General features: G+C 44.8%; 1 protein-coding gene across 2 annotated transcripts in view; it reads right to left on the bottom strand.

The window, feature by feature from the left end:
• Positions 1 to 469: 469 nt before the first annotated feature.
• MCU (mitochondrial calcium uniporter) overlaps positions 470 to 14,733 on the bottom strand; it is a 109,110-nt gene continuing 94,846 nt past the window's right edge. For both annotated transcript variants that reach the window (XM_044420535.1, XM_044420537.1), the window contains 4 exons: positions 12,997 to 13,157; positions 10,684 to 10,887; positions 6,851 to 6,967; positions 470 to 2,325 (listed from right to left, as the gene is read on the bottom strand). In XM_044420535.1, coding sequence (XP_044276470.1) covers positions 2,248 to 2,325; positions 6,851 to 6,967; positions 10,684 to 10,887; positions 12,997 to 13,157 — 560 coding nt within the window. In that variant the 3' untranslated portion in view covers positions 470 to 2,247. The remainder of the gene's footprint in view (positions 2,326 to 6,850; positions 6,968 to 10,683; positions 10,888 to 12,996; positions 13,158 to 14,733) is intronic.

The raw sequence follows: 14,733 nt of genomic DNA, 5'->3' as shown, positions 1-14,733 counted from the left end.
AAACTCAAAAAAACCAAACCAATTTTTTGAACCCAAATAAAAGTGGCAGTGAAGGGCAGTAGATAGGGTGAAGGGTTAAAAATTTATTTTAAAAAAATTCTGCACTGCGTATCTCAGGTGTATTAGACTCATGAAAGTCATCAGAAATACTGGCTCTTTGTTCCATTTACACTTGTGGTACATCCCTTGGGAATCTGCAGCCAATCATGGCTTTCCAAAGCGCGCACACACACACACACACACACACACAATAACCTATGTATGATTATCAAATTCATGCTATTTCCACATAGGATTTCTGTAATGCATGAGGAAGCCAAAAGTCATCCTGGAATTGCCTAAATTCAGAGGTTCCAGCAGGTTTCTTCTTTGATGGATTGGCTGGAGGATGACCAGGCAAACGTCAGCAAATTACACAATCTTGATTATTGCTCCATTCACAAGGCAACTAAGCAATTTCAACACACCATTTCAAAAACTGAATAGTTATTTATTGTTCCAGAAGTACATTGCTCTTTTATACATATTTAATAAATGATACAGGATTTTACACATGTTCAGTATTTTATTTTTAAGGACTTTTCTCCATGCCCCCTCCCTCACCCCAAACACACGCAAAGGATTCCGCTACAGGGCTGTTCATTTTCTTCCATTTTAAAATGCTGCATACAAAGAGGATAAAACAGGTATTTGTAAAACAAAATCAAAAACGTAACTGAAACAGAAGGACTGGGGAGGAAAGATAGGGAGAAAAAAAACACCTTGGAACATGCATCCATTCAGCCCAACATGCCATCGAGTGAGAGGAGGCAGCAACAATTCTATCTGCATTTCCACATCTGCAAGGCACCTGGCGTCTGGTTTATATTTATTTTGTACACTTTAAAACATGGTTCACCAGAAAGGGGGAGCCTCTCGCCTTGACACAGTGAGAAGTAATGAACAGAAAGGAATACCTGGCCTTTCTGCAAATTAAGCCTAGAGCCCTTCTCCAACCTCTGTCTGGTCTCCACAGAACTTATCAAACAAGAGGATAAGAAGAGGCTGATTTCACTCAGTGCAGGATGCAAGATTCACTTAGAAAAAAATCAGCTGGTTTGCAAGAGGTTAGGATGATGATGAGTGCAATATCCTTAACTGTATAACTAAGAGGGGGGTTGCAATCTGCTACCCTACAGAAATCCTGGCCCTGAGGCATCAAAGCCATCACTTAAAGGGTTTGTGAAGTAATGCCAAATTCCATGTCTTGCTCCAGGCCTTTACCAAAGTCACTAGACTAAGCTATTTCAGCAGGACACATAGTTCAGTATGTCATGCAAATTTCAAATTAAAGCTTTCAAAGCCATGATTTTGAGCTAAATACTATATATTTTCACGCTTTTTGATTTGATAAGCCAGGTGGCTACCAGATTTGGGGGGAGTGTGTGAGATAAAAGTGCTGTGGGGGGGCTTTGCTCCCTTAAGACTGAATATAAAGAATTTTCTCATGCAACATCACAATTTATATGCAGAAGTAGATCCAGGACAGTGGGACATGAAGTTAACAGGTTCACAGGAATAATTCCCAGTGACAATTATCAAATGTTCAGAACAAGGGTTATTCACTTTGTGATCATGATAAAACTGATTACATCATTAATCATTCAGTGAAGAAGGAAATCTGTTTATTAGTATGTGGGCAAAGAAGGGAAGTTCATGATTTATTTTTTAAAGAGTAGTTTCACACTGATATTATGGAAAGACACAATCTAGAGGTCCAGTATAGAGTGCATGTTAAATGGAGGCAAAGTTCATTTTTCAGATCACCAGCCATAGTTTTGTAAGATTGCTTGATTTTTTTTCACTTAGTGCACTTGTATTATTGGTTTAAAAAAAAAAGAATGAAAGAAAACAGCTAAGCAGGCTGCTGGTGCACCATCAAGAGGCAGACTGCAAAGCTGGAAAAACAGGCCTGCACATACAGTCTCTACATGAAATGCCCAACTCTTAAATATGTATTTTCATCCAGAAAGAAAGTTTGAGTGTGACAATATTCGCCAAGCCCTTTAAAAAGACTTAACATCCCACAATGCCTGATCTTCTGGTCGAACACAATGCCCCCTCCCAGCCAAGGTCCTTGTTCTGTTTTGAATGATAAAAAAGTCCTCCACCCCAGAGGACCTCCCAGCTTCCAACTGCAATGCTTTAATTAAAGAGGTGAGAGCTACTGTTCGCCAGTTCTGCCAGGGTTCAGAGGTCCTCTGCAGATCAGTCTTTATCACTGATTTGTCGGACAGGCAAATGCACCTGCAAGGGGTCTCGAAGCCTCTTGAGATCCAATTCTGCCTGAAAATTAAGAAAAGCAATGTCATAAGAACCATCTTTCTCTTCAACATCCAGTAATCTGGTGAAAGTTCTTTATTATTGAAGCTATAACAATTAGAAACCTGAAAAAAATGAGTACGTTTACCATCTGGACCAATGCTAATATGCGAGCACAAAAGTTACCTACATATATCCAAACTGAAATAAAGAACATGCACAATTAACTATAGCAATCCCCTTCAAAGTAGATGACATATTCTACAAAGGTTCGAAAATGTCAGCAAAGGTACCTGCAGTGCCAACAAATGCTTACTTCTGTTTTAAAGTCCGTATGCATGTATATCCCAACATATAATACTTATTTCCTTTATACTAGCATTCCACAAAGAACAGGATAATGTCAGAGGCAGCAAGAACACCATTTCATATAGATTGTGTCAGTTCTGAAGGTTTACTGGAATTTTAGACCAGAATTCTAGATCGTGAACTGTCTGGATACAGAAATTCTTTACTCACTGGCGGAATTCTGTTCCCCATGAGTGAAGGTGACCACCTACCTCTGAGGAGGCCCCACCTCCAGGGCCAGGAAGGCAGACTCAGATGGAGGTTCCTGGAGGAGGCCTTCTAGGAAGTCTCAAGTTGACACTTCCAATAAATCAAATCAGGGTGATGGGCCTCTTCAATACCGCTGCACCTTGTGACACAGACAATTTATGGAGGAAGGGGATGAGCCTTGCCTGCCTGACCAAATGCCCTGAAGGAGGTTGGACCCAATGTTGGGTCTGCCTAGCCTCCTTCCCTCATGGAGAGTGGAAATCTACCAGTGCATAAAGAATTCTCATTTCTCCCACAAGTACAGGGGGGCAGCTGGCCTTAGGGATCTGAACAAAGTAGGGCATCCCCAGGTGGGGTAACAGATCCTTTAAGTGAGCCTCCTGCTAAGGCAAAACAGCCTTCATACAATTTATTTTATAATGTCTGGTAAAGGTATGCAGTGATGACTAGGTGACCACCCTGCGTGTCTCATTCCTTCCCCCAAAAGCCACTGAGGCAACCATGCCACTAACTGAATGTGCCACGATGTGTTTGGAGACTACCAGGCCACTGGATGTGTAGACCAGTAAGGTCCAGCTGCATAGCCATCTAGCTGGGGGCCACAGACCCCTTCTTCCCCAAGGAAGAAGGTCTGACGGAGTTGAATTGGAAGCTGTGCTCCCTGTGGGGTCTAATCCTATCAACTTAACTGCACGCCTGGCATTCTTTCCTGAGGGGAAGATGGTTGTGGGTAGAAGGAAAGAATTGTTAAATTCATGAAGCCTGGATTATGATGCCAGATGGGACCCTGACTGAGAAGATCCTGGTGAGTTGAAGTCTTCCAGATTCACCAGTTTGGTGTACCATGGTCTTCTTGATGAGTGGCACCATGAAGATCACTTCATGGCACCATGAAGATCACTTGAGTGTGCCAGTCTCATCTTTTGGAACACCCTCAGGATGAGGGGTGGGAAAGCATAAAAGGAAGTCCTGAGGCCAACTGCTGGACAGGGCATTTGAGAACTTTGCTCTGTTTGTCTGGTAGTGGATGGCAGATCTGGGGAGCTTCACATTCTGGGTAAAATTGAGAGGCTGAGGCAAGGAAGGTTCTGCTGTCAGATCAGTACTTCAAAGACCTCCAGTTGTAGGGACCACCCCACAGGTCCAAGGAGATTCTGCTGAGTGACTTGGCTTGTGCATATTGAATTTTATTTGGCCAGGGCGGCTTGTTTTATATTGTATGTTTTATATTATATATTTGTATTTTACTGTATATATTTTAAAATGTTATTTTAAATTTTTTGTTGTAAGCCGCCCCGAGGCTTCGGCAAATGGGGCGGCATAAAAATGTTTTAATAAATAAATAAAATAAATAAATATTGAATTCCTCTGAGTTGCTCAGCTCTGGGGACCAAAGATGCTGCTAGACTCAGCAGAAGAGGCTCATGGTCTCCTCCTGGAGATCCTTGCTGTGAATTCCCACTTGCTTTTTCAAATACATCAGTACTCTTGGACCTAACCATAAAGTCTCAATCCTCCAGAGGTATGAAGGGTGGATGGAGGGCCAAGTGGAACATCCTCAAGACCAGCAGATTGATGGACAGCTGAGATTCCTTCTTGGACCAGTGGCCTTGGAAGACAGCCCTCCAGCTGGTAAGACAGGAGTCTGTCACCAGAGCAATGTGGTCTAGATCCAGTATGGGAACGCCCCTATGAAACTGGCCAGAAGCGTCCATTAGCAGAGAAATACCTCCCTTGGGAGGGAGATACCTGGGTTGCAGTTGAGTACAGTTTCTGTTGGAATTTCAGAAGAAAAGTCTGCAGGGATCTGGAACAGAATCTTGCCCATGGATAGAGTTCTGGCATAACACTGTCATGCCCATGACGTTTACCAAACCCACGGTCCCTCAGAAGGTCCATGGTTGGCCAACTTTTCTCACTATTTAAGGAAGATTTCTTTCAAGTTGAGTGACAATGGCACCGGGGGAATAAGAAGGTGGCACTGCTGGAAAATGTTTGGCTTGGGACTTCCAATGCCTTCTCTCAGAAAGGCCTCTCAGAGAGCATTGCTCTTCCCTCCTCTCTAGCTGGTGAGTGCTCCCAGAGGATGGGAGAGTGGCTGGGCCAGAAGTGGAAAGGGATCAGCTCTTTCTTTCCCAACTATGGCCAGGTGAGTCGGAATCAGAGCACCATCCCCTATGATCCCTCCCTCTGGACCACTCCCACAGGCACACATGGGAGAGGCCTCCCTTTGCATGGGACTTCTCTTATGCACCTTCATCCGGTGAAAGGCTGCTCTAAGAGCCTCAGCGATACTGCTTTTTCAGACTCCTGGGCCATGCAGAGGCCTGGGAAGTGGTATGGGGACAGAAGCCCTGGCTGTGCCTGCTTAAGCCCTGGGAAAGAGACCATGGTGGCGGGTCTGCCACTGATTGCCCTAAAGTCCTGGGAGCTGCAAGCTGGAGCAGGTGGGATGCCCTGCAGGGTGGAGATTGCCCCTGTGGCTAGAGTTTACTCAAGAAGTCCTATGGACAGAGGGCTCCACCTAAACACTCGCAGGTGGGCCACCCGAACCCAAGCCAAAGAGGCACATGGGGTGGGGGAAGCCTTATTTAGTTCTGAAGGTCAGAGTCATCCTCTCCTGAGTGCTGTTTGTAGGCTCCCCCTCACTGGGGCTTCCACCTGATGTGGCATTTGATGGGTGCAGCTAAAAGGCGGGAGGTGAAGACCGCCAATGGTGGCGGCAGCAGCAGCGGTGGCTTCCAGGTGCTGGGCTGGCTTGCCTGTGTGGTGGCAGGTGAAGCATGTTCCTCAGGGCCTCCTGTGTCCACCTGCTGGAGAGCTGACATGGGACAAGGAGGTGCCTCTTCATCCTGGCTGGCGTGCCAGTGCTTCCCTCGTCACTGGGTCATCAGTCCAGCTCCAGATCAGGGCTTGCTCTTCTCCCCTGGGCTCAACTTGACTCACGGTCTTTTCTTTTTGTTCCCCACCTTAATTTGATTCCCCTCACAGCACATGGAAGGGCCTACAAATTCTGCCTCCCACCATGAGGGAGGAAGAACAGAGACCACCTTCTTTGGAAATACAGTTTGAGTCTGCCTTCCCAGCCCTAGAAGCAGGGCTTCCCCAGAGCTTGCTGTCCTCCTGCACTTGTGAGAGAACAGTCAGAGAATGGATAATGGGTTACTCTAAAAATCTGATGCCCTTTTGAATTAAGAAAGTGCTAACTCCCAAGAATTCAGTGAGGGACAAAAGACTGCTCATATTGAGCAGCAACCCAGCAAGGTAGAATGGTAACACCCTTTAGATCCAACTCAGCCTATGCAGGGAACTCTCAGAGCTTAGAAGACTCCCCTAAGGCATACGGAGCAAAGGCCCAAGCCATCGCCCTCTAATCCAGAGTGTGAATTAATATGTGCAGGCTCAGCATCAAAGAATGGAACTTTACAGGCCATTGACACAAAGAAGGAAGATGGATTTCTTGACACCATGCGCTGGAGATTACCCCCCAAAAAAGGGAATTCTACAGAATATGCATCTACTGTGCTCCAGGAAGGAGTTCCACCAAAGGAATTTACTTACTTGCAATTTCCACACTGAGCCACCCAAATGATTCTGACAAACTAACTACCTGGGAAACAACATTATACAAGTTGTAGAATTGTTGCTCCAGGTTACACCAAGGATGAGAGGAAAGGGGGCTTTAATTATTACGTGGGTAACTCACATGACCATTCACCTTGTGGTCATTACACGAAACTCCTGCACCCATCACATTCCCTTCTGGGGCCTATTGGCTTCACGAAGACTCCATACCACACGTACTCTCAAAGAGCCACACAAAGGTTTAGGGTGTGGTAGCCACAGGTTGAATCAGACCTGGCATCTCTGCCATACTGGCAGTAGCTGCCCCAAAAGAGAGTGACCTTTGCAATACATGGTGAGCCAAGGAGAAGAGAAAGCACTTCAGCCAATGATCATCTCCCCCACTCTTGCTCTCCACTTGCATTACCTGAGCGATAGCATCCTTGAGTTGGTTGTATTTTTCTAGGTCAAAACGCGTCTTTTTGGCTCCTTTATGGAAAAACAATAAGAACTGCCTGTCTCTGGCATCTGGGTATACATACTCCTGCAGAAGGTGAGATGGAAAGAAAAAAGAATGAGCAAGCCATGAATTATTAAGAAGAGGTTTAAGAGGGAAAAGCACAGGAGTGTACATCAGTTAATCCTTGAATAGACTGAGGCAGTAACACATCATGCCATAAACCCAAACATGAGATCTGGTTATCGGATGAACCGTGATATGATACGAAGTCTCTTGGACCTATCTGATGCAGGAGGCTGCAAGTTCCCATCTCATCTTTGTGGATTACAGTTCTGCCTTCTCTAGGATGCAGCGGCAAGCAAATTCTGACAGCTTAGCTCCTCTGAACAGGGCAAACATGCAGTGGATCATTGCAGCTACTGCACCAAGGAAATGGAGCCTTGGTTTATGAGAGAATTTCCTGTGCTCAGCAAGTGTTTGCAAACAGGGCAGGACAGGGATGGGTTGGGATGGTCCAAAGCTGCTAAAGTCTGCACCATCTCCTACCACAAATATTGCTTATCAGACCTCTACCATCTACTGAATCAAAGGGTCCCACTCCACTGAAGAAGAAAGGCATCTCCCAAGTAGCTGTTTTCTCATCCTGCCTGGCAGCAGACCTGGGGGCACTTGGAGTTGTGGGCTGTGGTGACGGGGCCCACTGATGGCATCCCCCCACCTGTTGTGGGGGCTGCAGAGGACCCCCTTGTTTAGCTGCCACTTGTGTGAGCGAAGTGTTGCTCAGCTGAGGGCATCTGCCAGGATGCTGGCCTTGCCTGTCATGTGGATTGCCACGATTGTAATGACTCTAATGATGCACCAGCCCCATATGTTGAGAGCTAGCCTGGTGAGCAGTATGGACCATGTGCCACCCGGCCGGTTGATACAGAACATCACAGCTGTGTTGCTCATGGCGATCTGGCCATGTTGACTATGCTGGGAGGTTTGGAAGGATATTAGTGTGGGCAGCCAGCGTCTACAGACAACTGATGTGTTTGCTGGCCTCTCTGCTTTCCTTACGACACATGGGTTTGCAGGTTGCAACAGTGTGCTCCCCCACCTGTCTTGCATGCCTCTCTGGTGGCAGTGATCATTGGTTCTGCTGGGAGGAAGCAGATTCCTGCTGCAAGGTTGCGAGGGACAGTCTACCACAGCAGGCTGCTCCAGACAGAGGGCAGAAAGTCCAGGAAGGTGCTGGGGGGGGGGGGGTCATCTTCTATGCAGTACGTGTGAACGAACCACAGCTGTAAGGGCCTCAGCCACATTCTGGCAAGGGAAACTACTGCCACTGCAGCAGCCATGAGGCCAAGGAGCCCGAGTATTGCATGAACAGATGCTCCTGGGCTTAGGTCAGCTGCCACTGGGTTCTGTGCCACTGCTCTGGGTTCTGTTGGGAGAGCTGTCACTGAGCATGACTCTAGGTGAGCCCCTGTGAAAGGTTTCGACTGGGAGGGGGAAAGAACAGATTTTTCATGGTTTAAACACAGTCCTAGGTGTTGTACTAAGGAGCAGGTGGTATGGACCATGTGTTTTAGGACTGTCTTAGCTGGAGCTACCAGAAGCCAATCATCAAGGTATGGGAAAACCTGTACTCCCTGGAGCTGGAGATGAATGCAAACCACCACAGTTCTTTTTGTGAAAACCTCGGGGGTAGCTGAGAGGGCCGAAGGTGGAGGACTGAGAACTGGAATGTTTCCTCCCCAATTTGGAAGTGTAGAAAATGTCTGCAACTGTGGTCTATGGTGATGTGGAAGTAGACGTCTTTGAGGCTGATGGAAGCAAACCAGTATCCTTGCTACAGTAGGGGGAGGATGTGCTGCAGAGTGACCACTGGGGGGGTGCTCCTCATGTTGAGGGGCTGACTAGGGGCTGTAAGAGCAGCTGGTGTATGGAGGCCCCATTGTTGGGGAAAGGAACTCCCAAACCACTTACGTGGCCTAGATGGTGGCTGCTGGAAACCCGTGTGTCCGGGCGGCCGACCGTGTTTTCTGGATGGAGCCCATCATCTGCCTGCACACCAAAGAGACCCTCCCCGTTGAAGGGGAGGTCCTCATTGTGGGAGCAGGAATCCTGGGGGAAGCTGGCTGAACGAAGTCAGGCATGTCTACAGACGGCCACCACACCCATCATGCCCTTGGCACTGCAGTCCATGTGGTGCGGGGCTGTGGCAATCTGGTGCCTGGCAAGCTTGGAGGTCTCCTGAAGAAGGCAGGAGTGTCCCTGAAGTGTCCCGGCAGATACTCACATATGGTGCCAATTTTGTCCCATAAAAATGACTGCTATAGGACCACAGTGGCCTCATAATTGTAAACTCAAAGACCCAGGGACAAGGCGGAAGATGTGCATATTGCCAGGATGTCCAGTCGGCACCCCTCTTGATCAGCCAGTGCTGAGTGCTCCCTCTGTGATGTTGCACTGATTTGACAATCATGGGGTTTGGCTTTGGGTACTGGAACTGGAAACAGGACATCCTTTTCCAGCATCAGGTACATCAACTCCACCCTTCTGGATGTGTTGAGGAAGGCAGGAGACTTGAATGTGTGGAGCAGGGCTGGCAACAAAGGGATGCCACTGGTGTCATGTCCCTGGAGCCCAGGGCATCGAAGACCTGGCCCTGTTGCCGCTTACTCTCTAGTCCCGGGTCCAAGGCCATCCTGAGCACCTGCTCTAGGAGGCACCCCTCTCCTCGGAAGTGGATGCTGTGTCCCGGGCAAACACAGCCGCATCTGGGAATGGCTCCGATGGGGATAATGAGATAACCGACTCTGTGTCCATCATGTAGTCCTTTGGGCTGGATGCTGGGAATGAAGTCCGTGATCACCATGGCCTCAAGGCTGAGAGTATTGGTGAACAGTGTCAGGAGAGGGTGTGAGGAGCGGTGGAAAGGAAAGCAAGTAAAAATGTAAGTTTTTGTAGGGTTTTTTTTAATAGTAAAAGAATGAAAAATGGGTTCATCAAAGGAATGGAGAGAGGGTTTGTTTAGGCAAGAAAGAGAGAGAAAACAAGAGAAAATGAACACAAGTGGAAGAGAGAAGTGATTCCCAATCTAGGTGCAATGGCAGTCAAAAAGCAACTGAGGAGATGGGCAGGAGCCTGTTCCCATATGACATGGAAACAGGAGGAAGTGACTCCCGCCCAGGAAATGCTTAGCTATAGAAACTGCCTGACAATAGGTTCCATGCAGGTGCAAAGCCCATAGGTATGATGCATAGGTATCATGAAGAAAAACGCTCATTTCTGGAATGAGGAGCATCAGTGGCGCTCTCATGAAGGTGCTGACCACTCTTGGTCCAGGAACAAGTGCTTCTGCTTATTTCAAGGTTTTCACTAGGAAGTGCTAAATCTGTGTTGTGTAAGTGGTGGGTTCTGCTTGTTCAACAGAACAGGAAGGACCCAGCAATTGTGGAAGAAAATCCGTAGCAGCTGAACTACTCCATTACAGCCAACCCAGTTCATACATGTATACCATTTGATTTCTCTTTAATCGACTGGATGTCTTATCGCTAACCAACAACTAAAAAGCTGGGAAACTGAGCGAATATCAAAGCTCCATCTGTCACGGCTCGCTCATTCACACACAAAAGTCATCACTTCACAGTGTCTTTTCAGAACCTTATAATGACATGTGTGAACCTGACCAAAGCTTCAGAAGCAGGTGGGGCATTTATTCTGGACAATATAGATGAGGACATTTAACTTATAGGAGAATAATTTTCAGAGGACTCCCTATGAGGTTGAATTAACCCAAAAATAAAGCTTACCTGACGCGTTACTACGAAGTATGCATACATTGCCATGGCGCTACCATATGTGATGAAGTAGGTGACTGGCTCCATAATGTCCCAAGAGTATTCCCACCAGGTGAGCCGGGCAAGAATCCCAAACTGAGTGGCCATGTAAGCCAACCCACCCCACAGCACCCAGGTTGTCCTCTTCTCTGCTTTTCTGCAGATATCCATCCTAACCTGCAGAAGAAAAAATGTTCAGAGCTACAAAATATTGGATGGCTGCTTTTAAAAGGAAATATAGAATAAAATGAGCACACATTATCAATATGTGCTGTGGCACAATTGGGTGGCATGCAAATGATAAATAAATACGACTGGTGTTTTAAATATTGATATTATGAAACTTTTTACAGCATTCTGAGAGGCTGAAATATTTCAAGTACTAAATGAACAAGTTTTCCTTTATTTGGGGAACAACATATATTTCTGCTGAATATGCATGCCCTGCTATTTAGTCTTTTTCATTCTTTTAATATCCTTTTTATTAAGTTTTCCCCACTCCATTTTTCACATATAAAGAAAGGAGAACATGCAGAAGAATTTGTGTGTGTGCATGAGCACTTGTGGGAGCAGGTAGCATGGTTTATAAAGTCAAATCCTGGGAATTCTTGGGAGATTAAGGAGAATTTGGATCCATCACACCGAAAGCACTCCCTGGAGTGCCTTGTTTTGAGGCCTACAACTGACCAATGTTCCACTGGCAGTGGAGCTTTCCACAAGTGGATGGACAGTTTGTCCCATTCAGTATACCTGTCCAAAAGGATTATTCTGCCAGTCCTATATAAGGAGCGACATACAAAACAAGGAGTTGGGGGAGGGAGGGAAGGTCACAGTCACATGACTGTTTCTTGTGCTTGATTTGAAAAAGGCATAACATGGGCTATTTGCATTTTGTTAATTTTGAATGACCGGTCTGATCTAGTTTGATTTTTAAATTATGTCTTTTCAGCAGAATCAAGTTTCTTTTGGGGAGTGTAGGCAAACAATCCTACTTTTTGTCCCTTCTCCCTGAAATGTTTTTTGCTGCTTTTCCTGGGTATGCTCACAACAAGAAAAAAAAGCACAATATTTACTTGTGAATAAACTCTGGAATATGCATGTTTACAATGAGGCTGAAGTGCTTACTCATGAGTAGGTCCCATTGTCGGAAAAGGCTCTACCCCCCCAGTCTGAAATGGAACTTTCCCAGCCAGATGATCTGCCCCAAAGATCTGTTGCTGGATCATTTCTTTGGATGCAAAGCTGCTGGCTGGGAAGGGCTTCAGCCTGTTACTCTGAGTGTCCCAGTCAAGCCAATCTGTTTTCATGGCAGTGGCAACATCCCTCAAATGCTGCAGAAGAGCATTCTACTAATAAGGAACTCACCTGGCTGGCAAAAAGTCCTCAAGAATTGAGCACAGAACTGCAACTTCCCCAGGAATGTACTTAAACATATCATTAGGAGTCATTTCAGATGTAACATTCTTGGCATGCTAAAGCATGGTGCAGCAATCTGGGAACAAGTATTCCCACACATGTTCCCTATCTCCACTAACTCTGAAGCACCCATCTGGTTACATCTGAAATGAGACCTACTAGTTAATGCTAGTTTGGTAATTAGGATAACAAACCATGTTCAAATTATGGTTTAAGATCCTGGTTAGTAAACACATATTGAACTACACTAGGAACTGTTGTTTAAACTAACCAGGATTGGTGCACCAAAGTCAATGCATAAATAGCAGGAATATGTGGACTGAATACCCTTTCCTGGCTTGCTATACTATGTACAAAACAGGCCTTAATGTTTTACATCATGTATGTGGTTTTGACATTGATTCATATATTACAAATAGAAAAGAGTAACAGAGAAACAAAACTGAATAGTAACTGAACTGGTATTTTCCCTTTTAGATGAAAACAGCTTGAAAAAATGACACCATACAGTCCCAGATAAATGTACTCATTGATTTCCAAGGTGCTGCAATTTGAAATTAACTTGACCAAATAGTACCTCCAAGACAATCAACTGCAAATGTTGCCTACAGGTCAAGGCTGACAGAGCTCCCCAGTCAGGTGGTATTTGTAGCATTGTGGCATATACAGTGAATTTCCCCTTGAAATGATCTTAGGCCAATTCACGTGAAACAGCAGTCCAATAGTTTTCACGTGTAGGTTTCCCATTAGGCACCAAATCCTACTAGCAACAAAAACCTATTAAAACCCACTGTTTCAATGGTTCTTTGCTTATAATACATTTTATCATATTATTCACTTGCTAAAGCAAATCAGAATGTAGGTCCTCACCTTCTCCAGGGGTGCTAACTGCTGTCTGAGGTCTTCTAATCGGCCAATTAGTTCCTTCTCCTTATTCAGCTGGTGTTCTTCAATGCACAGTGTAGTGTACAGCTGCTGAACCAATGTCTTCACATCATTCAGCGTGGTTGCATCTTCATGACTTAAGAGATCTAAATAATTTGCAAAAGGATCGTTTAAACATTTTATTCTTCACTGTAGTTACTCTTTCAACAATTTATGAGAACCAAAATAACAAATATGTTGCATCTACACTGTGATTTTACAGAAATACATAAAATAGAGAATGGCACTACCCTGGTTTTAAACAAAGGTTCACTGAAGACTTAATGTTTAAAGAGAAACACCAAGTATGGAGAACCATGTTCCTTGATGCTCCTAAAAATCAAAGGGTTAGTATTTTGGTTGTACTTGCATCTCCTGTAATAAAATCTAGAAACCGTTTCAATCGCAAACATTCCACACATGATCCATTTTCATCTGCTACAATCTAATTTAATCTTGAGGGCCTGCCATCACATAGCATCTTCCTCTTCTTCCTTAAGCTCAGGGCCATTCTTGCAGCCCTCACAGATAAAAACTGAGGCTTCCAGTAGTCTGGACACAAACTGGCTTTGCAGCAGAGTCCATAGTGAACAAAAGAGCAGTAAGCACACTGCCAAGCTTTGGAGATGATAATGTTTAGTAATCAGCATTCATGATTATTTCAGTTCAATGTCTGCTTAGCCTACATCAATTTAATGTAGCTATGGCAGCACTTGTGGTCTATGTATAGATGTTTTTAGTACAATTAGCTGGAATAAAATATCTCAGTACCAAACAGAGGATGCACTTACAAGTCCAAGTCCAACAAGGCAGTGAAACCATGTCCTGTCTGATATTCTTGCATATCCCATTTAACCTATCATAACATCAGTTTGTTTCAGTATTATTATTTAGAACTTTGTAAGTATGAAGGAATTACTAAAATAATGTTAAGGTTATTAAGATTAATATAAACTCTTCATTGATTTTCTGCCTTAACTTGAGGTGTTATAGTTTTTGTCATGACAATGCGAACTAAAAGATATAGAACCTTGCATGCAGTAAATTTCAGCACACAATCTTCAGGCTTAGCTTGCCTTTGTTATGTCTCAGTGAAATCTACAAAATAAGCCAAGTTTGACAGATATCAGTTCAGCAATTATACAACATTGAGCAATAGATGGCAACAGAGCAACATTCGAACCATGGCAATACTTGCAAGCACTAATATTGTATATCAAAATAAGAAGTGTAAATGGAAATGAATTGGGGTCCAAATTTAGTCATACTCAGGGTAAACCCATTTATGTAAATTAGCAGGACACAGGTTAGTCACAGCTAGCACAAGTCATTGATTTGATGGGTCTGTCCTATATATGACTAAGTCTGGATCTAACTTGGTGTTTTCACACAGCACAATATTTATATTAATGTGCTTCAAAACACTGAAACATTTTTTGCAACACTGACGTATATACAGATGACAATTAACATGATCAACATTTTCTTTCCAGAATCAGGTAGCAGATAGCAGTAGTTGCTGTGAGGAAGCACATCCGAAATTGAACTTTGCAAAGTTGCACCACTGTTACCTTCCCAGTACTTGGACTGTGGAGCCATCATACACCTGGGCCTAAGGCACATTTGCTCCAACTTTCATGCTTTATTTCCTGCATGGAAATTGCAGTATAACCCTCCTATCCA

This window comes from Varanus komodoensis, unplaced genomic scaffold (genome assembly GCF_004798865.1).
Source record: "Varanus komodoensis strain SLA01 unplaced genomic scaffold, ASM479886v1 scaffold11, whole genome shotgun sequence".
NCBI classification, from domain to species: Eukaryota; Metazoa; Chordata; class Lepidosauria; order Squamata; family Varanidae; genus Varanus; species Varanus komodoensis.
Note: the sequence above shows the minus strand (reverse complement) of the source record. Positions and strands in the feature narration are given on the sequence as shown.